General features: G+C 44.3%; 1 protein-coding gene across 1 annotated transcript; it reads right to left on the bottom strand.

Moving 5' to 3' along the window:
- Nucleotides 1-3,868: 3,868 nt before the first annotated feature.
- On the bottom strand, nucleotides 3,869-7,547 carry LOC124649100 (IQ domain-containing protein IQM5-like). The gene is made up of 10 exons (XM_047188775.1): nucleotides 7,290-7,547; nucleotides 6,234-6,658; nucleotides 6,027-6,141; nucleotides 5,866-5,931; nucleotides 5,659-5,747; nucleotides 5,468-5,555; nucleotides 5,231-5,368; nucleotides 4,993-5,085; nucleotides 4,771-4,872; nucleotides 3,869-4,663 (listed from the first exon to the last, which is right to left on the bottom strand). Exons 2-10 carry the CDS (start codon nucleotides 6,641-6,643, stop codon nucleotides 4,094-4,096), a joined length of 1,671 nt encoding a protein of 556 aa, XP_047044731.1. The 5' UTR covers nucleotides 6,644-6,658; nucleotides 7,290-7,547; the 3' UTR covers nucleotides 3,869-4,093.
- Nucleotides 7,548-25,280: the final 17,733 nt, after the last annotated feature.

Genomic DNA, 25,280 nt, shown 5'->3' on the forward strand with positions numbered 1-25,280 from the left:
CTTTTTCAGTAACACTATAGTCAATAACATCATTGAAATCTCTTCTCAAGTCTTCTCTTTTGGCTGCCATAGGACCAATTTTTTCCTGAACCTTCTGCATGATATGCCATCTGCAGTTCCGGTGAATGGTGTCAGGGAAAACCATTTCAATTGCAGTCCTCGTAGCTACATCCTGGTCAGTAATGATGTTCAGAGGATGCAAACCATCCATTTCTACTAAGAATGTCCGTAATAGCCACTCAAAGTTCGCAACCCTCTCATTCCTCAGGAAACCACAGCCAAGCTGTATGGACTGACCATATCTATTGATTCCAATGAATGGTGCGCAAGGCATGTTATACTGATTAGTCATGAAGGTTGTGTCAAACGATATGCAATCATTGTACATCTTGTACACATCTCTGGCTGCACCATCAACCCAAAAGATGTTCTCAACCCTATTGTCATCGTCTAGCTTGTAGTCATAATAAAACCTAGGATCATCCTCTTTTAGCTTCTCAAAGTATTTCAACAACTCAGGGATGTCTTTGATTTTGCGCTCTTCACTATGTTGGGCTCGTAATTGCTAATGGTTTTAGTACTTGTAAGGTACATTCTGCTTGCTTCCACATAATTCCGCCATGATTTCCATAATCCTACCCGAACTGAGATTTACATCACTTAGCAAATCAATGAACTTCTTCTCTTCTTTTGGAATTTTGTTGTGCGACCTCAAGAATTTTTTCAGAGCAAATTTCTCAACAAATTCATGCGTATGCTCCTCGACAAACTGAGTAACTTCCCATCTGGCACCAGATTTTTAATCCTCATTTTTGCCTTGCAATCTGCCAATTTTGTGATAGTTCGGTTTCTAATCTTCACAGGAGTAGGTGGTAATGAATTGTTCCCCGCTTTATTGCAAACAAACAAGCATTTGTCTTTCTCTCCATCTTTTGTAGACTTCCTAGATGATTCAATCCTAACAGAGAAGCCAACATGATGCGCATACCTATTGTAATGTGACAGAGCAGCTTCCCAGGTGTCAAATTTCATGCCAAGAAATGGTGTCTTGGGGGAAAAACCTTCTGGTGTTGACTGAACTTCACCTTCCTCACCACTGTCCTCACTTGGTAAAGTCACACCTGTCTGGAAACCTGATCCGGCATTAGTTCCTCTGTCCGAAGTGTCCTTTGGGTCGACTTGTGCATCACTACTCTGACCAGCCGAATATGGACCAATTGGCCCAGTTGCATCAACAATTTCCCAATTAGGACCACCATGAGATGTTCCTGCAGCATTGCTGTTACTCCCACGAACTGTACCTTGGTCAGGAGTGCATTCCCAAACTGGAGGAGCATGAGATGATCCAGCTTCATTGTCATTGCTTCCAGGAGCAAAATCTTGGTCAGCTGGCTCGTTCAGATCAATTCCGAACCAGAAATCAAAACCTCTCGGCATCACGCAACAGTTGCACAGAGTTATAAGATGAGAAATTATACAGTTGAATAACTAAATGAACAAGAATTTCTTTTTTCACATCGCATATAATTGCTGATTTTATGGATGTTGTTCAACATATTTTCATTTCATGTACTAACTAACTCCTTTTTTTGCCATAGCTTACTGAAGTAATTGGTTGAAGATCATGCAAACACATCCAGGTGCAGGTACTGAAAATAGTTAACACCAAAAACACGGACCAAGTACGACCTGAACATTGCTTCTCAGATGTACATTCTGTGTGGAACATGGTGATGTAAGTAGTAAGGCATGCTAATACCTAGTATCTTAAGTAGTATCATCCGGTATCATCCGAAAACTGTTGCAGATGCCGTTACTTTTGGATCAAAATACATCCATCAGATGTGACTATCTAGATGATTTTCCTGTTTGATACATCTTCAGCAAAATTACTTTTGGATGGAATCTAATGCATGAACTCAGCTCTGATGTATTTTCTCCATATGCACAACTGAATTTCTTTTTTTGCTTCTAGATTTTTTGTGTGTAACATCATAACTGAAATATAACTGGATGTTTGTCATGTTAAGATTGGCATGATGCTTTTAAAGAGAAATATGATGTTACTTCTACTGTTTGATGTATCTACTGAAAATTACTGATTTTTTATGAACACAAACTAATGCAGAAAACTTCAGTGTCAATTACATTGCTACTCAGGATAGGAAACTATCTTTTTGAGCAAACTACTGGATGTTTGTTATTTTATCAGTGTCAAGAAAGCATAACACCTGAGATGTTTTTCATATGTAGTGAAGATGTCCTTTTATACCCATTTTTTCCTGATACTTTCTTTGACAAATGGACAAAATCATGTGCATAACTGGATTATACTGCCTGTAGTGTGTATAGATGTAAGCAGTTCCAGTAGATGTAAGCAGGTTCAGTACATGTAAGAACGATGGATGAACAACAAATCAGGTAAGCAACAAATTTCTGGGGTAGATGTTAGCAGGACTCTTGGGGTAGATGTAAAGAACAAGAGGTTATTCCTTTCTCATGTAGATGTGATGTTTCAGCTTGTACCTGTTTTTGAAACTCCTGGTAGATATAATTTGCTGTTGCCTGACGGGATGTTGTTCAAATCCCTAAAAAAGTCGCCAGATCGAGATTGCTGGGTAGTTTCTGGTTCGGAGTTGGAGGATGTTGATTTGAGTCTTCAGGTTTCGCTGGATCTGGTGGTAGATGTAATTTCTGGATCTGGTTTCGTGAGCAGGGAGGAAGGAAAACGAAGAAGAACATATGGCCAGAGAGGGGAAAGTTTCACGTTTTTGGGGCTGGGTATGATCTTCGGGACGACCTGGTCCCACAGTTTTTTGTCTAGACGTTTGGCTGGTGCCAACATGTGTTCACACGGGACAGCACGTGGTGGTCCACGTTTTTGCTTTTTCAGGAAGTAAATACCGTTCAGAAAAGGAAAGTTTCGGTGACCTGGCTGTAACTTAAAACTAGGCTGACCTGAACGTAGTCGCGTCCATATATAAGGGGGACATTCTCTTGTCATGAGGTACTACATGAGGTACAGATACGTAGTGCCTATGTTCGTGTGGAGTGTGGATACTCAGAACGGCACGGGTAGCTTAGCAAGTAAAATCAATCTTTTAAAAAATAGGTTAAAGATAAATTTGGACTTGATAAGTGATTTATCTTTGTATGTATCCTAAAATACTCAATGCGGTACTTAATCATTTGTTGATCTTTTTGAAATCGCGGTACATAAATCCAATCTTTGTGAACTCTATGTTAAGCCACACGATTTTTTTTACTACCAAGTTGGTATTATGGTTTCTAAGAATGTGATGTCGCGATTTATCTGAATTTAGATACCTGGTGTGCAATTTGTATCGACTAAAGAAATAGTAGGAATCCCTAAAATGGCACATTCCCGAAGAGTTATATACTCTTTTTCCGATCAAGGACGATCACACAATCTCGCCATATATTTGATCATGTCAAGATATCTTTGCAAGCTACATAATTTTCTCTTAAAGATAACCAACATCTCTTTTTGGGAGATGTTGATATTTTCTTATTTTTTTCTGCTCTTAAGTCTCTAAATTGATAAATTCTAGTTCTCGGCCAATTAGTTAATATATCACTGAACCAGTTTTTATTAACATAATGACAACAAGCCCTTAATTTAGCTAAATTTGGATGTAAATCTAGACAAATCCACGTCATCATTTTCGGACGGAGAAAGTAGTAATAAATAATAATATCAGAATGATATAATTTACTCATGGTCTCTACAACGACGTAATGTCAAGAGCTAGTCATGATGTTTGTTTTAGATCAGGCTAGCAACAATTAGAAAACAACCATCATTGGTAATACTCAGACTGTGAAAGAGATTCTCCGACAACGACGCTGGGAAAAGTAGAGCATACAAAATGAGATGTCTTAACAAAAGAATATAATTTTTTAAAAGAAAAGAATACACAGTATCTATAAGCTGACTAGTGCTAACACGCAATAATGTGCTCCAAAAGTAATCAGCTAACCTAGCTACAAAGAATCACTGGCCTTCCGAAAAAAAATTGACCAGTTTGTTATTTTGAATTCTTGATCTACTACGCGAACGCACGAAAAATGTTCACTGCAATCTGCTCCTCTTGAAGTCCGGGAGCTTGAGGGACACCGTGCGGGGCTGAAACCCGACGGAGGAGAGCCTTGGCGACAGTATCATCCCCGGGCTGGGGCGCGGCGAGGGGACGGGGTCCCTCTTCCTGGACGGCGAGCCGGCGAGTCTCGGCGAGAGGTTGACGTGCTCGAGGGCCCTGGACTGGAGGTCCTGCGGGTAGTCGCGCACGCACCGAATGCGTGGGCCTGTGCCCGTCGACCACCGGCACGTCAGGTGGTTCTTGCTCCCGTCGGCAGTTGGCGACGGGCTCTGCTCTGAAACATCGTTCAGTTCTTCTTCTTCTTCGGTGTCGGTGGTGTGGGAGTTCGCCGGGGTGACAACGCTGTCCTCGGGTTCACTCATGTCACCGTAGTCGGTGGTTCCGTGGTCTGTGTCGCCGGTGCGAACGTCTTCAGACTCCATCGCGGTGAGATCTTCAGCAACTGCAGCTGCAGTTGCAGCTGCTGCTTTGTTGTTCCGATCTTGTTCAGGCTCGGTGTTAAGTTTGCTCAGGTACTCGTCATCATTGTCGATTGCACCCTTCTGAAACAAATAGAGAGTTGACGTGTCATAACTCTGGTGACTTCTTGTAGCAGTAATTCTTATGAAGAACTATGTAGCTAGTGACATGGGCATGGTCTTCATTTTACCTTGACATCGGTGAGGTCTACGCCGTTCTCCTGAAGGTAGCGGACGAAGTCTCTGAAGTTCTCTTCCGTTGGAAGGTAATGACCACTGTATGGCCATATTGCCTGAAGAAATAGAACAGCATCAGGCACAGTTATACCTGACAAAACTCGGTCATCCCCTAATGTTGCTTATTATGGTAGTATAAAAAACCAGATGCATTATTTTTCTCCATATGAACATACCTTTAAAATTCCGTCTTTGACCACTAATCTTCCAGCAGCCGTTATTGCTCCACCAGCTAGAAAACTAGAGTGTTGAAACGATCCTTTCTTCTTCTGCACATGGTCAAAGCAGACACGAAAACTTCAGAACCAAGGCAGATAATTGTATGGACTATAGACCGTTGAATAAACGCCACATGTATCTGTGTCCTGTTGGTACTATAGATTTCAAGATAGTGAAAAGATAATTTTTATCTACCTGGCCAACATAGAACGCTTTGGTGGTGCTGAGGACAAAAATCCACTTGGAGTCATCAGAACTGTGCACAAGAACCCCAGTTTGTTTGAAGACAAGTTTACCACTCTCCACAACAACTTCATACTCCTGCCTTTCTTGCTGTAATTCAAAAGAGGAAACATGTAAGTAATGATCAGATGATGTTTTGAATAAAATTGTGCTAAGAACTTTTTTGCATGTTAGAGTTGAGGAACATACTGGTCCAAGGTACCGGATGCACTGGCTCTGAAGTTTACTCTTGGGGCACTTCTCAAGATTTATTTCTTTGCCCTCCCCAACGTCTAACCTGTTGATTATGTTAGATAATCACACATCATTAGCTCTAGGTTCTTAAATTTCCACTAATTTAAAGCCTATAAAATAGGTATAATAAGGTCAATTCTACATACCAATAGAAAAATGGTTCCGTACTCTCACTCATGGACCATACATCATAATAGATATGCAAATTGTGCCCATATCGATGCCTCGGATCAATCTGTCCAAACGTATAAAGGCAACATTAGTAAACAATATGCAACAATCTCAGTAGACAGTAGGACGCTAGTACATACTAAGCTTAGTTTAGTGCCAGAATTAAGTAGCATGTGACTTACAGCTTCCAGCCAGTGCTGCAATGCCAGCTTCTGAGCTTTCCCGTTTTTCGATAACCCCTTGCCAACCTAAACCACCAAACAATGGCATCATACAGCTGCGATTTCAATGAAAAGACAAGGCATCACGAGCCCAATTTGACAAAATGACAAATGTTAGTCACCTTAGCAGCCCTTGTCCTCGCCCTCGCCCACCGTGACGCTGCGGTTTCGGGCTTTTCGCCGTTGAAGAATGATATCGAGCTGTGCTTCAGTGATGCAAAGTCCAGTGCTTTCCACCTGAAATGAGTCAAAACTTAGTTTCTGAATCTGTCAACACCAAGGTTAGCTTACTGTTCCAATGCTCGACAACTGAAGAAACTGACACATACCATAGCTCTTCTATGACGACCGCGCAATCAGCGAGGTTTCGCCTGGTCCTGTAACTCTTGTAAACCTTCTGAACCTTCACAGCTGCGGCTTCAAGTTCACACTTGGGGCTGGATGAAACTTTGGGGCTAGATGCCATGGAAAGATCAGAATTTCTCCGGTCATCGACAATGCTTATCGCAGCCGGCATGCTCTTAAGCTCCACTGGACCTGTGGCGTTCTGTCCTCTTTGCCATTCTTTGAAGCTCAGTGAGTGCATCAGCCTGCCCTTGGAGATTGCTTTCTTTGTGATGTTCTTCTCTTTTTCATCCCTAGGAGAAGAGATTTTGTTTACCATGTTGATTCTGTCTGTCCCTGGGCTGGAGATCTCTGTGCCAAGTAGTTCAGACCATGCGCGACGATACAATCCCATAAACTAAACCTTCTGCTGAAAATTTCAGACATGTGAAGTCAGTTTCAGGTGAAACGGTGAAAACCTTCAAGACTATTCTGCTCCTGAGTCCTGAGATATGGTCAGAACTCAGGCAGAAGAGCAAAAACCAACTTCAACCAGCCGGCAATTATGACCCAAGACCAAAACGTTCAACGATTCTACAACTGCCATCACACCAGCTTAAAAAAGATGAATGCAACAAAACAGCCACTCCTCTTAAACAGTCCCCAAAAAGCTTCGAACTAACTACAGACGGAAATTGCTTGCAGACAGGTGCAGAAGAAATTCTTCATTTAAAACTGCATAAGCCTACAGATGTCACATAGCCCCAACAAGCTTCGCACTAACTACAGATGGAAATTGCTTGCAGGCAGATATCAGAAGAAATTCTGCATTTAGAACTGCATAAACCTAGAAAAAACCAAAACAAAACAGCTTAAGCATCATATCAGGCGGTAAGCAACAACGAAATGTCACAAGAGCCTGAAATCTCAGATTCGGAGGAAACAACTCTGCCATAGCACCTCATGGACCATGGACCGATTCCAAAGTCCAAGCCCAGTAAGCACACAACCCAAGAACAAGACTCGATCAAATTCCAAGCAAGAACTTGATGCGCCCTCACCTGTTGATGTCGCGGTGGCAATCCAAGCCAGAATTGTAGACTTCTATTAAGGTGGGTTAGGAAGCGCTGAAGGAGGTCTCAAGGGTCGAGAGCAGAGCGAAATCTTTGGAATTGGGTTCGAATGTGAGAGACAGCTGTGGTGGATGTCGATCAGGGGAGGTCACTGCTCCCTCTTTTATATGTACTAGAATCTTGGAGTTGGACTGGCCCCCAGAGACGTGGAAAAAATGGAAGGGGAATTTTGCTGCCCAAGAAACCATGAACTCGCAGGTCACTGCAGACGCAGCTGCTGACCTGCAGCTTTCAACCCCGCCACGCTGAATGTTCTTTCAGCTTACACCTCGTCAAAGGTTTCTTTTCTGAACGGGTCCTGCTTGGCCCCGAAGGCTCTCCATTCCCCCGGAGCAAAAATTAAGTCTGATTTGCAATGTTTCCTTGTACGGAGTAGCTTTATTGGCTGCATTAGCACTCGAGTCCTCGGCAGTTTCTGTCATCAGCCTAGTGAACAGTACTCCCTCCGTTTTATAATTTTTTTTATCGTGGTTTAAATTTAAACTTAAATAAAACTACGGCAAAAACTATGCAACAACATCTATTCCATATTAGTTATAGCTGATTTAGATGTATCTGTACACATACATCCGAATCTGCGTGGAGAACCGAAAATGTAGAACTTTGAGTATCTTCACTCATGCCCCCATATGGCTTCCGGCGCAACCGTATATTGGGCCGTATTGTGGGGAGGGGGGCGCCGGTGCAAAAATGAAAATGGGTCCGGTTGACCATGCCCCCATATAACAGTTTCAAACTTTCAATTTGATATGAAAGAAACGATTTTATAGATAGTTCGGCGATTGCATACATAGTTCAGCCATAATTTCAGTAAAGAAAACCTAAACCTAATGGCGGCCACGCCCAAGGCCTAGGCACCGGTACATCGCGGTTGCGTAGTCCTCCTCCTCCTCGTCGGGCCCATGCTTCGTCGGCGCATAGTAGCTATTGTTACAGCCCTAGCCGGCGTCGCCTTGTCTACGCTGCCTGCTCGATGGGCCGGCTACACCGTCGTCCCCTAGGTCGATGAATAAGCTGAGGCGCCGTGCGTGCTCCGCGATCCGCTAGCCCATAAACTCTTATGGGTCCTCCTCCACCTTAGGCTGGAGGGCCACCAACGTGTACTCCTGGTGTACTCCTGGCGCGCCTGAGGCAGTGGCGCCTGAGCTAGGAGCGTGAGGAGGATGCCGCTTGATGTTGACGCGTGTCCCACCTTCCTGCAGCCCGGCGGCGTGCTCCTGGCGCCTGAGGCGGTGGCATCGTCAGCGGGTCGTTATTTCTGTCGGCGCCCAAAAGAAATAAGGGACCCGGCTGGAAGCGATTTTTAGGGTCGGCACCTCATAGCCCTTTAAGGGGCTTTTGGGACATATTCAGCGGGGCGATCCATTTTGGGCCATCCGAAACGGTCCGCGCGGACTGGCGTACTGGTTGTGCACGCTCCAGAGGCGCAGCCCAAATTAAATGGACCGACTCGTGCGGACCGACTCATATGTTCACCAAATTTGGGTCGCCGATACGTCGGGTCGGACAGTGCACTCATCCTCCCGCGTCCTCCCTAGAACACGATGGTCCCTCCCACCAGTGGCGCACAGTTCCCTCCAAAAACCATTTCAAAGAAATTCGGTCGGCGGGAAAGCCAGCGGAAGCGATGGATCCTGCCGCCACGCCTGGCATGCATACCGCCGGAAAGAAGCCGGCGAAGGCAAAGAAGCTCGCCAAGGATTACACGTCGGATGAGCGCTGGGGCGAGTCGGCTAAACGCGCAGGCTGGAGAGGAGCCTCCAAAGCTCGGGCAGCCGCCGCCAAGCTAGAAGAAGAGCGGCTTAAGGCGAATGAGTGCATCAGCGCCAAGCGTGCGGAGGCCAATGGCGACCTGACTGCGTAGAAAGCCGCCCAGCAGGCCATCATGATGATGAAGCAGGAGGTGCTGAACGTGGCGTTCGGCCAAGGTGTGGTTATCCCTCTGGCTCCCCCTCACCATGTCGTGGCTAGCGCATCATCGACGAGCTCCGTCACTTCTACGCCGAGCGGTGGGCCTCCTCCTCAACCCAGGCCGTCAGGCCAGCATATGCCATCCCAAGGAGGCGGCCACATGAGAGTTGGATGCGCTTTGTCCTGGCTTGGTGATACATGCGCGACGTCGTCAGAGATGTCTGGGCAAGGCATTGATCTCTACCGCACTCCCAAGGTCGGACAATCATCGGTGGCGGCGACAAAGAAGAAACGGCGAATTTCTACCGCCGATATGCCACCGCCAGTCAACCTATTCGACGGAATTACTGGCGAGCTACCGTCTGCGAGCAAGATAGTAATTTCTTGCCCATTGCGAAGTCTAGGCTCATCGAGGCCGAAGCCAAAGCTAGGCTCATGGATGTCGATCCCGTGCAAAGGGCTTGGTTGACAAGAAGCAAAAGATGCTAGGTCGCGATGCTTGAAGGGCATTGGCATAGATGAATGCCAATTTGGATGAAAGTAGCCGTTTTTAGGTGAAACTTGCCACTTTTTAGACAAATTGTAAGATATTATCTCATTTTGCACATTTGGAAGGAACTTGCCACTACTACTTGGCACTGTCTGAAGGGCAATGGCACATATATGCCACATTATTTAATTGTCAATGGCTATATTTCCGTGTTGCAATTTGAAATGAATTGGCCAATGACCATATCTAGCTAAAATTGCCAGCGGACCGACCGAACCGCATTGGCTGGCTGGCCGGATTGCTAACTAAAATTTGTCTACGAGCCGATCCAAATAGATAGAAACGGATCAAATAGGTTGCCATTTTGGCTTGCTGTGATGGACAACCATCTAAAGCTGGAGTTGGAATACACATCACATGGAGGCAGGGATGCCACATAACTGATGTTTTCATTTCAGCCAAGACAATGCCAGTATCTTCTCCACTGCAGGAGGAGGCGGAAGGACTTCTCATCGCGGCCAAAATTGCTTCTTCACTTATTTTGCAGGATCCTTATTTCTTCGCAGATAATTCGGGCTTAGCAAAAGCGGTGCAGGCGCGTGGAGGCGTAAATCCAAATGTCCTGTGGGAGATCAGGAGGCAAGCTGTCCAATTTCAGGAAACTCTGCAACTGCTTCGACTAAGGATTTTTCATATAAACAGATCTCTGAATGTTCTTGCTCAGAACTGTGCTCAGCAGGGAAAAACTCTACCTAGAGCTTCGCCTCTTTGTTCTTGTAGCAACTCTACTCATGCAGCATCCTCGTGTCCTGTCTCTGTAGCAATAAACAGACTACTAAATGTCTATGAGTAATGAAAATCTAGGGTGCTCAGCACCCTACCCTTGTTCAAAAAAAAAAATGGAGATACCTTTAGGTCTCTAATGGAAATGCTCTTTTGAGATGCAACATGTGCGGAGAAATGAAGCCGCCTTCCCCGCCCAGCTTTTACGCGATAGCGCCAGATGGTGGGGGATGCATCATCCACGGTGGCACCTGACCCGAGACTGTGCATGTATGATGTATCCTGACCAGACCAGGCCAACATGACTGGAAGCGTTCAAAGCCAGCATAGTCGGAGCGGTACGCGTTCGTGCACCGGCACCAACTGAAACAGAGCATGGACTCCCACGTAGTGACTCAGATCAAGATGTGCGAACAGATGGGAGATGGGCGGGCGGGCTAGGTAGTGGTTGGCGGTGCTGCGTCAAAGCAGCCGACGAACAGGTCGCGGCGTTGGACCGACGCAGTCAAGCCTATTTGATCCGCCACCTGCACGGATAATCCTCATACATATCAGTCGCCCCACACTTGTCCACTAATTAATTTTATTTTCGTGGATCTTGAATCGGAGCCAGAATGCTTCGTATGGATCATGAGGAATTTCTATCCTAGTGAACTTTCGCTGCAGATACTCATACAGATCAAACGCTTCCTCGAAACTTTTTTATGGATCAGAGGGAGTAATATAGAACGAGCATGGCTGACATCACGCAACTAGGTTGATAAACATTGTTATATTTGCCGTTGTGTCATGATTATAAATACCCAAGTGTGAATTAACAAATGAAATCCTTTTAAAAAATCCCTACTAGGAAATCCCTTTTCTGTGGCGCACCATTTTGGATTTCTGTGGCGCATATCCCTTGCGCCACAGTTGTCATGCGACGGATATTTGAATTTTGTGGCGCATACATGCACCACAGAAATTTCAAAACTTCTGTGGTGTATGGTGTATCAGGTAGTCATGCGCCACAGCGCACCTAGCAGTGGTGCGCCACAGATTTTTTTAATTTTTTAAAAAATGGTAGCCAGATCTAGATGGATCTGGGCCGACGGATTTTTTCGCCAGTTTTTTTTCTTGAAATTTCGCCGGAGGTGGTCGCCGGAGGTGGGTGGTTGGGTGGGTGGGTGGGTGGATGGGGTGGGGTGGGTGGGTGGTGGAGGAGGCCGGCCGGAGGAGGTGGTGGTGGTGCTGGTGAAGGTGGTGGTAGAGGAGGAGGTGATGGTGGTCGTGGGAGGAGGAGGAGGAGAAGGTGGTGGTGGTGGGTGGGTGGAGGAGGAGGAGGTGGAGAAGGAGGTGGTGGTGGTGGTGGTCGCCGGAGGAGGACGTGGTCGCCAGAGTAGGACGAGGTCGTTGGGTGTGGGTGGAGGAGGAGGAGGAAGAAGGGAGAAGAAGGATAAGTGGAGGAGTGGGAGGAGAAGGGAAAAGAAGGAGATGTGGAGGAGCAGGAGACCACCGAAATTCAAAATTCGGCTCAAAATTTCTGTGGCGCATGGGGCATATGGTGCGCCACAGATTTTTTTTTCTATATTTTCAGGATTTTTTTTTTGTCTTTGCCGTATCCTTTATCTCTTTTCGTGGCGATTCAAAAAGTTGGCTAACCGGGTAAATCTGGGTGAATTCGGATGTAGAATTTTCCCCCGGTTATTTTGATATATTGTACGTTTTTTTTCGAGTTCGTATGCAACGAGGAATCCAGTTTGATGATTTTGCAACGCAATTTTGCAAAAAAAAATTAAATTCATGTTTATTAATTCTAAGTGGTACTAGATGACATAATACATGGACACCTCGAAGGATTTTATTTTTTGAAATTTCTGTCTATTTCTTTTGTATTTTACAGTGCTAAAAATGGCGATCCACGTATAGGGTGGAGTTGCGTGGGGAGCAAAAAAAAAACCTACATTCTGTGACGCTATGCCAATATGCGCTCATAGAAGTTTAACTTTCTGTGGCGCATATGGGCATATGCGCCACAGAATTGTGGACTGATACTATCAGGGGTGGCCCCCCACACATGCGCCACAGAAGTTCAAATTTTGTGACGCATGTGGACAGGTGCGCCACATAATTCCCTTCGCCCATGTGCAGTACTGGACCCCATGTGGACCCCATAAAGATTCTATGGTGCATCCGTCCACATGCGCCACAGAAAGCCACAATTCTGTGGCGCACCAGTATTACATGCGCCACAGAAATTTAAAATTTCTGTGGAGCATATTTTTATATGCGCCAAAGAATTATTTTTCTGGAGCGCGCACTTTTAGTTGCGCCCCATAATACATTTCTACCTATAATGATTTTTCTAGTAGTGGCATTTTTCGGTTTCACACAGAAAGAGGAGAAACATGTTATGATTTTTGAAAATATATTGCATTTGCTATGTTGTCCGTCGAGAAGCAACACCTCTCCTTTTGATGCTTAAAAATGTAAATACATTTAATAAATCATTTAGCGAATTTCGAACCAATAACTAAAACAGGATGGTCCATATCTTTCATTGTCTTCCTCTGCCTGCATCGTCATCTTTAATTAATTAGTGCAATAGCATGCCCCTGAATTTTATTGTCTGATTTCCTTGGTCGTATCCCATCTGAGATAATGTATCCAATGATGCATGCCAATAAAAGAATTGCATAAGCATGCTATCTCCATCACTCATATCCTATATTTGTTCATTTCATTTCCAATGGAGTTTTTGTGGAACCAAGTGGATAATTTTTTATTTTTCGTTTAATGTAATATATTAACATTTTGTATCCACCAAATATGAGTTCTTTCCAACATTGATGTATCCAAACATTTTAGGGGGGCATGGTTATTTATATATTATCTCTACATTTACGATATCTATACCAGATATCAATGCGACAGTTTTTTGGATATTCTGATTAGACTAACAAACATAGATCCTGTTTTGTGTCTAATTATATAATAGACACATGATCCCATGATGTTTTTTTTCTGAAATGTATGTATATATCCTAAATTCTACACAAACACAACCTCTGTCTCTCTCTCCCTCTCTCTCTCAGAAGAAGAAGAAGAAGAAGACATCTGAACATCCAAATGAACCACTTCATTAGTTTAGAGATTTTTGAACCTAAAAAAGAAGTAGTAGTTGATTTCTCACTAACATCTTTTTTTGTATATCTTTCGTTTCTAATTACATGCTCCCTCTGTTCTGAAAACAAAGGATATAATTTATTTAAGAAGTCAAACTATATAAAGTTTGAGCAGATTACCCCCTCCTTAAAATAGGATGCTTATTTTATTTTATGGCCAAAGTCAAACATTTTAAGTTTGCTCAACTATAGAGAAAAATATATCAATATCTACAATACCAAATGCACACATATGAAATTATATTTCGGGATGATTCTAACAGTATTAATTTGAGATTATAAGTGTTGAAACTTTCTTGTATACAGTTGATCAAACTTTGAAATGTTTGACTTTGAACAAAAATTATAGGCATCTTGTTTTGGGAAGGAGAGGGTATTAGAAAAACTATCAACAACTATAATATTGTGGATATATCATATGAAAATGTATTTCATGATGTATCTAACGATATTGATTTTATACTGTCTATGTTTATTACTTTTCAAAAAACTTGCTCAAAGTTATATAGATCGACCTTTGAGAAATATAAAACTTATTTTCAGGAAAGGATGTAAAAGTATGTTTTGAATTCGTTGTAATCCAATGAGGCCTACAAAACACAAGATTAAAAAAAAACTATAGTGAAAGTGTGGTCCGAATTTTAGGAGAATGAATCCACCAAAAAATCACGTAAGAGCTCGGGCTACAAGTAGCCCTTTGTTTTTCAATTTTTGAATACGAGATTTCAATGTTTCAAAAGTCTGAAAAAGAAGTCTGTGTGTAGCTAACGATGAATCCAACACATGTGCAAACTCCCAGCGCAAAATTCTTTATCTACTAGGCTACATAAAAAGGATAAAATCCGAAAGAAATTTAAGTTCTAAAAATTTGCATTGTTCAGTACGCTTAGGTCCACACTTATGCCATTTTTGTGTTTTAAATACAAAGTATTTCACGTTCATTTTATGCACAGTTCTAGTATGCATCGTTGGCTACATCGAATATATTTTTTAGAATTTTATTTATATTGTAAAATACGTTTGTCAAAAAAAATTAAAGTTGCACTCATGACTCCACCTACTATAATTTGAAGAAATCCTACTCCAGTGGAGGGCAAATTAGCCTCCGCAGCCAGTGCCATGTCCAATTGGTGACGAACCATTTTGAAGCCTTGGCAAGTCACAACCTAAAATGTCAAAAGAATGTTTTTTATTCGTACCCTATATTTAACCCGAGCTAAAGTGTGGCAACGTCGCCAAGCCTGGATAGCCGCCCATGCATGAAGGATGGTAATGCCATCACTAACTTCCACGACCATTTCATTGTTGTATGGCCCATTCGAAAACATGGAAGAAGAAGATGACATTGATATTTCATGACCGGTTCAGTGAACAAGCTTGCAAGTTGCAACCCCCGGAGACTTTCTAGAGGATCTCTGTTCACCTTCTATAGACCCATAGTTTAATATCCTTATGTCCCTGACCTGTCTCAGGACCCGCCAATCAAAATTGTCACGTCCCCTATCAGGACCCTTCCATGTCAACTTCGTCCCCAAGTCATCTTCACTCTCAATGAGCCTGGACACACTCGACTGATTGGCCTACAACAGTACTGATTTGGTTGATTCATCATTCATACCCCCAAAAGCTCTTGGATAAAAATTTGATCGGTCCTTTGATAGGAGTTTGAGTCAAATTCATAATTTTACCCGCACATATTGTAGTACTATATTATAACACTACTCAAGCATAGTTAAACCGAACTCGAAACTATTTTTAGAAACACGTGATTGGTAGGTTGTACGTGCCAATCCTGGGCTGATTGGTTGCTGAAGTGTTAAGTGGGATGCATAGCACACTATTTAAAGTACCTCCGGGTAAGGCTGGGAACGCTCAAGCCGACCACCGAGATGTTCTTCGAGGCATTTTCGAGAAGGTGGCATCCCTATCGATGCAATGTGGATGCATGCTTGTGTGTACCTGACCTTGCACCATATATGTTCTTCACCTCCTTATCCAATTTCACCGCACCTATTCTACTAATATTTTCTGACCTACACAACCATGCTCTGATTCATGACTATGTCAATATGAGAAATAGGCATATGAACAATGTGATCCCATTCTGACAATAGATTCTAAGTTTTGTTAACTATATCTTCTCAATTTTTTGTTCATGTTCAGATATTTTTTTTAGAAGAATTTCATCAAATTAACCGCACAAGGTTGGCCGCTAACAATTTTGGTTAAGGATAGCTTTATCTCGCCATCTCACACCTTTTGTGTTGTACGTTTTTTACGCTCGTAGATGAATTGTTCTAAGTTCTTAATCTCTTTGTTATTATGTGTCTTACATGCTCTCTATATACCACTCTTATCTATTTACAGTATACTCTGTATACATCTCTCTTTTAATTGTTTTCTTTTATGAGTCCATTGATTTCGTGATTGGTATAGACGCAAAAGATGCACATCGACAATGTGATTTTATTTCATCAATCGATTCCAAGTTCCGGTAACTCCAAATCTTCAACTTTGTGTCCATGTTTGGACCATTTTTAGACCAGTTTCATCAAATTCATGGTACTCAGTCGGTCGTTCCAAACTTCCTCAGACTGCTAGGTTAATTTTGTTGTTCTTCTTAACTCTCATGTCATAACTTTTTAAATTTCCATGCTCGTAAATAAAATGGTTTCAATTATTAGCATGTGTGGTGGTGTAGAAGGTAAATTTACCATGTCAAGAAAAGGTAAGAGCAGACAACCAAAGTAAAACAAACATATTGCATTACAAAAGAGAATGCACACAACCAAACACCAAGCTCATGTTCCTGTCGTCCTTAAAAAAATAGATTACAGACAACCAAATAAAAAGAAAAACATGATTCAGAAACACTTTCGTGTTGCCATACCCTCCACCTCCAGGGCCTCGCGCCAGAGAGTGCAAAAATGGGAGGAGGCGACCAACGATGCCCAAACTTCAGGTTCATGTTTAAACAGAAGGCATTGGCCTAGCTTTATATATAAAACTACTACCCGAACGATGGTCATATAAACATGGTTCAGATTACAAGCACGCGACGCCACGAAAACACACAGTTTGATACGACCATAAGGCTACAAGAATAGTAAGACTATTCTCTTATGCTAGCACAAAGGAGCCTGAGCGCATGCATCACTTTCCCTAGAGCTTGCTTGTCTCCTGGCTTGCTAAGCAGTGTCGAGTCCTGCGAGAATAAGATCAATTTCAAAGATACAATCAGCCGGTTGTGCAACGAACTTCTTTCAAATGGTCATTTTATTGTGAATGTTCCATAAAGTCCAACACAAAGCCGCAACGCATATCCACACTATCCTACGCATCCGACCCGACAAGCTTTCGGAGGTAGCTGTGAGGTCGCCGGCCCATGCCAGATTTCAGTCACAATCTAGAAGTTCCCTAACACATGGTCACAAACCTGAGGTTGGGTGGTTAGGAGGGTGGTTGTACCCCCAACCCACCAGAGTTCAAACCCCAGGTTTGACATCTGCGTGTCTCATAAAGGCGGAATATTCTTTCAGTGGGAGGCGACGTTCCCGTCGACAGCGAGGCGCCTGTGGTGACTTCGTCAATTTCAAGATTCGATCCGCCAGCTCAGTCTTCCGGAGGTGCTCATAGGGGTAGGGTGTGCGTGTGTGCGTTCATAGGGATGAGTGTATGCGCGTGTATATGAGCGCCTGCGGTTGTACTGTGTTTCTCAAAAAAAAAAAATTGGCGAGAGCGCAATGTAAGAAGATGTATTTGAGTCCTCTCAACTCCCCCCCACAGGGTGCACTCTCCATTAGACGGGCCATGTCTCTTCCAGATCACTTGATGGCAACTTATCATCTATATTTGGCACAAGAATATCTTAATCTTCGTGGGTATTGTCGCACTCCATACCTCCTTGAAATGTATGGATGTCCACCCATCACAAATTTTATGATACACCAAGCTAGTCGAGAAGCACCCCGATGCCTCCAACGCCCAAGTCACAATGTCCATCGCGCCATTGAGATGCACCGGGTCGAGCTCCCGGTAGAGGTTATCCCCGTCGATCACCTCCGCAGTCCCTGAAGGTCCTCCTGAACCGGAACATCCACCCAGACTCGTGCCATGCCTCATCCACCGTGCAGTCCGACATATCGCAAATCCGGAAGATCCTCGGATACTAGTCACACATCTGGCCCCTAGCGAACCACGTGTCAGTCCGGAACTTAGTATCGCGCCCCCTATTCACTTTATGCTTAGCACCCAACTTGAAAGATGCTTTACCCTTTGAATGTTGTTCCAAACTTGGGACCCCCTTTCCGCAATGTGGTAGTGAAAATTTCCCCATCCCCGAGGTACTTGGCGCGAACGAGATCCGTCTAGAGACCTTGTTCATTTTGGCTAAGCATCTAAACCAAGTTTAGAAGGAGAGCCAAATTCATGAGCTTAGTGTTGATAAAGCACAGACCTCCCACGTCCCTAGGTTTGCACACGTAACCCACTTGACCATATGATACTTCCTTTTGTCCCACACCCCTTCTCAGAAGAACTTGCTTCTAGACTTGACCACATGGCGAAGGAAGGAATGCTGGACAAGCAGGCATTAGTGAGTTTCAGGCATACCGCCGCCAATAGAAGCTTGCCCAGCCAAGGGTTAACCCTATGACCCACCCCTCCCATTAAGAACTCCCAGTCCTTGAGCGAAAGTCGTTTATCATTCACCGGCAGCCCAAGGTAAGTGTTAGGGAAGGTGCCTAACTTGCAATTCAGCATTCAACAAGTTAGCGCACCTCATGTTACCATGTTGGGTATTTCCATCAGACGATATAGATTTTATTCAGGGCTGTTTCTGCAATTTGACTTGCACAAGCAAGATGGCAGAAATTCCTCTGTACCACCGTACAAGGACCAGATCGATGACGTACGCCGTGAGCTGTTCTTGTTTTACACCTCACGTGAGAGACTAACACGTACATACAAATTGGTTTGTACGCGATTTGTACGTGTCATCTTGCATGTCTAGCCAATCGGATGCGTCACCTCGCGATCACGACCGCTGCTAATTTTCTGATGCCTATGGTTAGCCTGGCACCCCGAGAATGAGAAGCCGCCACGCGAGCGAATTAGTTTAGTCCATGTACAAACACCCAGGTCCAGGTCATGATTTGTTTAGCTAATTAAGCTAGCGTGGTCTTCTGTCTAAGAAAAGCTAGCGTGGCTGCGTGGGTAGGGCGTGGACGTCATTCACCAAGCAGCACGGTAGCTGCGTGCGACTTAGAGCTGTCACTAATATTTTTTCGGACAACTGTCTGGTCGCCACGTGTTTAGTATTTAGACTAATGCGAGTAACATACGATACTTCCTCCCTCGGTTCTAAATAGGTGACTCAATTTTGTATAGACATGGATGTACCTAGACTACATTTTAGAGTGTAGATAAATTCATATCTAGAAAAATTGAGACACCTTTTTTAGGAAGGATGGAGTAGTAGCTAGTAACGAGTGTGGACGTTTGGCTCTACAGACACATAGAGACATTTTCGAAGAATTTAAAATCATTGGTTTAAAGTTTTTAAAAAATCAACAAGGAATTCTAGATACATAAAATAATGTATTATACTAATGAAAAAAATCTCAACTCGGAATATCCGATATTTTGGGATACACAAAAAGATAAAATCCGGCATCTAAAGTAGTGAATACTGCAAGTTTTCAACCCTCCAAATTATTTTGTCATTTTTGTTAAGGCTAGAATATAAGGTATTTTAGGTCCATATTTCATATTTTGATATATTATATCATCACCTACATCTAAGTTATTTTTCTAGAATTATTTGAAACTCTGAAATGTTGTTTCAAAATTTTGAAAACCATGTAGTCCGGAGCTCTAAAGTGAATTTTCGAGCAACATACATTTTCATGCAATGCCAACTAATCATACAGATAGCATTTTTTTTTCTAGGATGTGTGGTCTGAATTTTGGCACACCAAATCTGCAATAGTGTGCCGTCAATTTGCACTCAAAGATATTTCTAATATTTTTGTCAGCTGGTATAGAGAAATTTGAGATGAATTAAATCTAAAGAATATTTTCCGAAAGTCATCCTCTGTTTTCTCCATTTTATAGCAACGTGTGTGCTATCACATATGTCTCCTTTACCCGTTATTACCTTACATGAAAGCCCCTAGATATTTAGAAAACTTCTCTCCTGATTTACATTTACTGCCTTTGATGGAGCCACACAATCAAGCGATGAGCTGTACATATCACTCCATATACTTCCTCCGTCCATGAAAGTATGTTGAAAATCTGTCTAAATTTAAAAGTGTCTAGATACATTTAAATTTAGATAAACTTGCGATATTCTGTTAACTTCCTTGTCAGGTGAGTAGCTTGCTTACACTATTCCATGCTTTTTTTTTTTGAAACGGGGCAAAAAGAGCTTGCCTTAGCATTTTTACCTCTCACTCAAGCTCTCTCTTAGGCTCAGTTCTTTTGACGGCTTCTCCGAGAAGCTGCCCTCCCCCAGCTTCCTGGAGAAGACGCACACAAAATTTAGGGAGGCTTTCGGACTAGTCTAGGTTAGATTATTTCGAAGCCTTCCTAAATTTTAAAGTGGCTTCACTGAAGGCGGAGGAGCAGCTTCTCGGAGAAGCCACCAAAAGAACTGAGCCTTAGATTGCTCCTTGCTCACCAAGACAACGGAAGTGGTGAGAAGACAGAGATAGATAGCCATGGGACGGAGCTGAGGACTCGCCATTAACCATAATAATACTTGTCATAGTGCGCCATTTCTTTGCAGTACGCCCACACGGTCAGGAACAGGTGAACCGTCTTTCCTTGGGTTTGATTAATTTGTGGCCAAGGAAGATCTCTCCTTAATTTCCCCGACTACCACCGTTCCCGGCCCGACGGCGGCCGGGTCAATCGCCGAAACCCTGAATGCGGATCAGAACAAACGGGTCAGAACTCACAAGGGAAGACTCGATAACTGGGGTATCTGACAATTCTCGTAACTTATCGTATGCGAGCGATGGTCGGACCGTCGGGTCGCTCAGCGGGGAACAACGTAAACGCGTCTGCTCCGATGGCTCTCCCCGTCTCATGCGTCGTAGGCGTCATCGTACGAAGCGTTCAATTCATCAATTCTCTTTAGCTGCAGCCTGCGACCGCACGTAATGCTTTCACAGACAGCTGTAGTTCATGTCTTCGTGACGAACACTTTGGCTCGTAGCAGCCTTGCTGATGGCGCGACGGTGATCTATAGAATTTAGACCACTTCGCCGTGCGAAAAATAACGGAGGAACACACCGACTAGACCACTTCAACTTCACTGTGGTAGTTTGGACACTTATCAATAGTGGTCTTGCCCATGCTTAACTACATTTTCGCGAGAGGCGACACAGGAGGCGGCTAGGGTTTCCCGGTGTTGGGTGTAGTCCCACATCGGTTGTGGGAGGAGATCGGAAGCGACTTATCAAACTGAGGTTATTTCCATTAAGAGGCTAGTCTTTTGGGGTAGAGAGTTCAAAGCCTTTTTTTTTTTGCGAGTAAGCCACATATATTAAGTTAAGCATACAACAGCCACGTACAACTCACACGTCCGCACTCCATAGACATCCAGAGATAGCTAGGTTGGACAAATTGCACAAAGCACCCTGGAAAAACAAAAAACCTAAGAAAAGTCCTTCCAGGTCCTTGAGCACTACTCCGTCGTTGACCTCTGCTCGCACTCCCGTACCGGAGATGGAGAAGACGGCCAGCCCACATGAAGAGCTTGGAGGAGACGCCATCGAAGACAAGCTTCTTTGCAAACCGCAAGATCCATCCGCCGCAACCGACGGAATCTATTCCGCTATTGATCGTCGGTCGGGGTAAATCCCCAGCGGCCTCCGAGCTCAGCTCCGGCCAACTCCATCGGATGTCGGCGAAGCTTCTCATTCCCTTCTTCCTCATCACCCGCTCCAAACCAGCCAGCACCCGATATCTCCTAGAACGCAACGACGACCAAACACGTCCAGCCGCAACTCCAACTACTTCCATTACCGCACCACCTCGGCAGGCAAAGAGGAAGAAGAAAGAGCCAGCAGCGCAGACGCACTCCTCCTTTATTGAAACAACCTTGGTCATCTCCTTCCCTGCTAGGAATCCACCATGGATTCTAGAAGCAGAGAAAGATTGGCCTGGCTCCAGCGTCAAGGGAGGTCGCCAGAGCCCAGCCATGGAGGAAGACAAAAGGCGGGCATCCACCACGACACAACAAACAACCAGAAAAGCCAAGACTACAACTAGATCTGAAGCTAGTATGTACAGAGAGAGCCAGCCACCTAATCCATCCTCTCGCCGGCCGGCCTCGCCGCCGGAAAGAGAGAAGGACAGGGGCGGCGCCGAAAAGTTAGAGACGACTCTCAAGGGAGGCAGAACGAGGCAGAGGAGTTCGGCGTTGTTACTCCTGAATTTTTTTAACCGTAATAAATTAATGTAAGTCTATGTTGGTCTTTGGTTGGGCTGAGATGCTTGCGCTACGGATCTAACAATTGTTACAATTGGTATCAGAGTATGGGTGTCCGGATGCAAATCTCATGTGTACTCATGGTGATTAGTTATGCTAGTTGGCTGGAAACGTCGTCCTGTACACCAATCAGGTTGGTGCTTACCAAGCACCGCACACCGTGGTTAGGTATAGGGCCCGGCCCATTTGCGTTGTTTCTTTTTATTTTCGTTTACTATTTATTCATTTTCTTTTTTATTGTTTCTTTTTCTGGTTTTTGTTTCTTTTTTCAAATTCGAAAAAACTTCAAATTTAAAAATTGTTCAAATTTTAAAACGTTTGATTTTAAAAAAAATTGTTAAGATTTGTAATTTCTTCAAATTTGAAAATTGTTCAAACATAAAAAAATTCAAATGTGAAAATTTGTTCAAATTTAAAGTCATTCACATTTTTGAATTATTTTAAATTTTAAAAATGTTCAAAAAATCATTTTCTAAAATTTTCAAATTTTTGAAAACCGATTCGAAAAAATATTAAATTGGAAAGTATTAAGATTTTCAATTTTTTCCAATTTTAAAAATTGTTCGTATTGTACAAAAAAAAACAAAAACAAAGAAACAAAAAGAAAAAGAAAATCATTTACCTGATGCTCTTGGGCCGCGGCCCAGCAAGCCACCTCAGGCGTGCGGGGTTGTGCGGTGCACGTACGGCACCGCACTGGTCGGTATACAGTCCCCCCCCCCACCAACACACACACCCATCCACCTACCACACAAGCTAGTCTGTCGGGGGAGAGAGCTCAAAGCCTTAGAGCATCTCCAGCCGCGTCCTTCAAAGTCTCTTTTTGTCCGACGCATACCAATACGGTGTCCAGCGCCCCGAGCTTGTCCCCGCCCCACAGGGGATGCTCCAGGCACGCCGGACACAACGAAAAGCGAGGCGGGCTCCCACCTGTCGGCGACTATTTTTATAACCGTTGGTTTGCGCCTTGTATTTCTCGCCGCGCCTTCCCTCCTGCACCTCCCACCCTGATACGTCTCCAACATATCGATAATTTCTTATGTTCCATGCTACTTTATTGATGATACCTACATGTTTTATGCACATTATATGCCGTATTTACGCATTTTCTGGAACTAACCTATTAACAAGATGCCGAAGAGCCGCTTGTCATGTCTCGTTTTTGGTTTCGTAAATCCTAGTAACGAAATATTCTCGGAATTGGACGAAATCACCGCCTGTGGTCCTATTTTTGCACGGAGCTTCCGAAGACCGAAGAGATAACGAAGTGGGGCGACGAGGTGCCGCCACCATAGGGCCGCGCGGCCGCAGGGGGCCCGCGCCGCCCTATGGTGTGGGCCCCTCGTCAGCCCCCCGACCTACCCTTTCGCCTACTTAAAGCCTCCGTCGCGAAACCCCCAGCACCGAGAGCCACGATACGGAAAACCTTCCGCAGACGCCGCCGCCGCGAATCCCATCTCGGGGGATTCGAGGAGATCGCCTCCGGCACCCTGCCGGAGAGGGGATTCATCTCCCGGAGGACTCTTCATCGCCATGATCGCCTCCGGAGTGATGAGTGAGTAGTTCACCCCTGGACTATGGGTCCATAGCAGTAGCTAGATGGTCGTCTTCTCCTAATTGTGCTTCATTGTTGGATCTTGTGAGCTGCCTAACATGATCAAGATCATCTATATGTAATTCTATATGTTGTGTTTGTCGGGATCCGATGGATAGAGAATACTATGTTATGGTGATTATCAATCTATTGTTTATGTGTTGTTTATGATCTTGCATGCTCTCCGTTATTAGTAGAGGCTCGGCCAAGTTTTTACTCTTAACTCCAAGAGGGAGTATTTATGCTCGATAGTGGGTTCATGGCTTCATTGACACCTGGGACAAAGTGATGAAAGTTCTAAGGTTGTGATGTGTTGTTGCCACTAGGGATAAAACATTGATTCTATGTCTAAGGATGTAGTTGTCGATTACATTACGCACCATACTTAATGCAATTGTCCGTTGCTTTGCAACTTAATACCGAATGGGGTTCGGACGATAACCTCGAAGGTGGACTTTTTAGGCATAGATGCAGTTGGATGGCGGTCTATGTACTTTGTCGTAATGCCCAATTAAATCTCACTATATTTATCATATCATGTACATGCATTGTTATGCCCTTCTCTATTTGTCAATTGCCCGACTGTAATTTATTCACCCAACATGCTTTTATCTTATGGGAGAGACACCTCTAGTGAACTCGTGGACCCCGGTCCTATTCTTTACATAGCATACAATCTATCGCAATTGTTCTTTACTCGTTTTCTTGCAAACAATCATCTTCCACTCGATACGCTTAATCCTTTGTTACAGCAAGCCGGTGAGATTGACAACCTCACTGTTTCGTTGGGGCAAAGTACTTTGGTTTTGTTGTGCAGATTCCACGTTGGAGCCGGAATCCCTGTTGTTGCGCCGCATCACATTTCGCCACCATCAACCTTCAACGTGCTTCTTGGCTCCTCCTGGTTCGATTAAACCTTGGTTTCTTTCTGAGGGAAAACTTGCCACTGTGCGCATCATACCTTCCTCTTGGGGTTCCCAACGGACGTGTACATTTACGCGCATCACACCCCTCCGCCGCCGCTGGATTTTCCGGACGTTTCGACGGCTGATCTCTTCTGAGAGTCGGCACCGTCGTCGCGGCTGGCACTCTCGTCGGCCGTTTTGCCACCGCCGCTTCGCCAGCGCGTCCCAGAATGCAGCGTCAAATCCGCCCCGCCTCCGCGCACACAAGGTGTTCGACAACTTGCCAGGTAGGCGCGATTGGCTGCTGTTCGTTGCCTCGTCTGCCGCGGCGCAATTTTAACCATGGATTTTGCTTCAGACATGGATAGCAATGACGAGATGCTTGTCTGACTGCTAGAGGACGAGAAAGCCTTCGACGACGACATCCGGGAGCATTTGCTGATCATCGCGTCCCTCCAGGACATGATTGACGTGGAGGCGGAGAAGCAGAAGAGGCCCCGCCGCGGAGGAGGATCAAAGCCGGGGAGAAAGAAGTCGAAGCCCCGGCAGAGGATGGAGGGGCATACCATGAT

Source organism: Lolium rigidum, chromosome 4 (assembly GCF_022539505.1).
Source record: "Lolium rigidum isolate FL_2022 chromosome 4, APGP_CSIRO_Lrig_0.1, whole genome shotgun sequence".
Lineage (NCBI taxonomy): Eukaryota > Viridiplantae > Streptophyta > Magnoliopsida > Poales > Poaceae > Lolium > Lolium rigidum.

What these genes read in the sequence shown, in the direction of transcription:
- LOC124649100 (XM_047188775.1), bottom strand. Translation starts at nt 6,643, where the DNA reads ATGGGATTGTATCGTCGCGCATGGTCTGAACTACTTGGCACAGAGATC. An exon ending in ACGGAACCATTTTTCTATTG is followed by an intron (nt 5,556 to 5,658) that starts GTATGTAGAATT and finishes CATAATCAACAG; the next exon opens with GTTAGACGTTGGGGAGGGCA. An exon ending in GCATCCGGTACCTTGGACCA is followed by an intron (nt 5,369 to 5,467) that starts GTATGTTCCTCA and finishes TTTGAATTACAG; the next exon opens with CAAGAAAGGCAGGAGTATGA.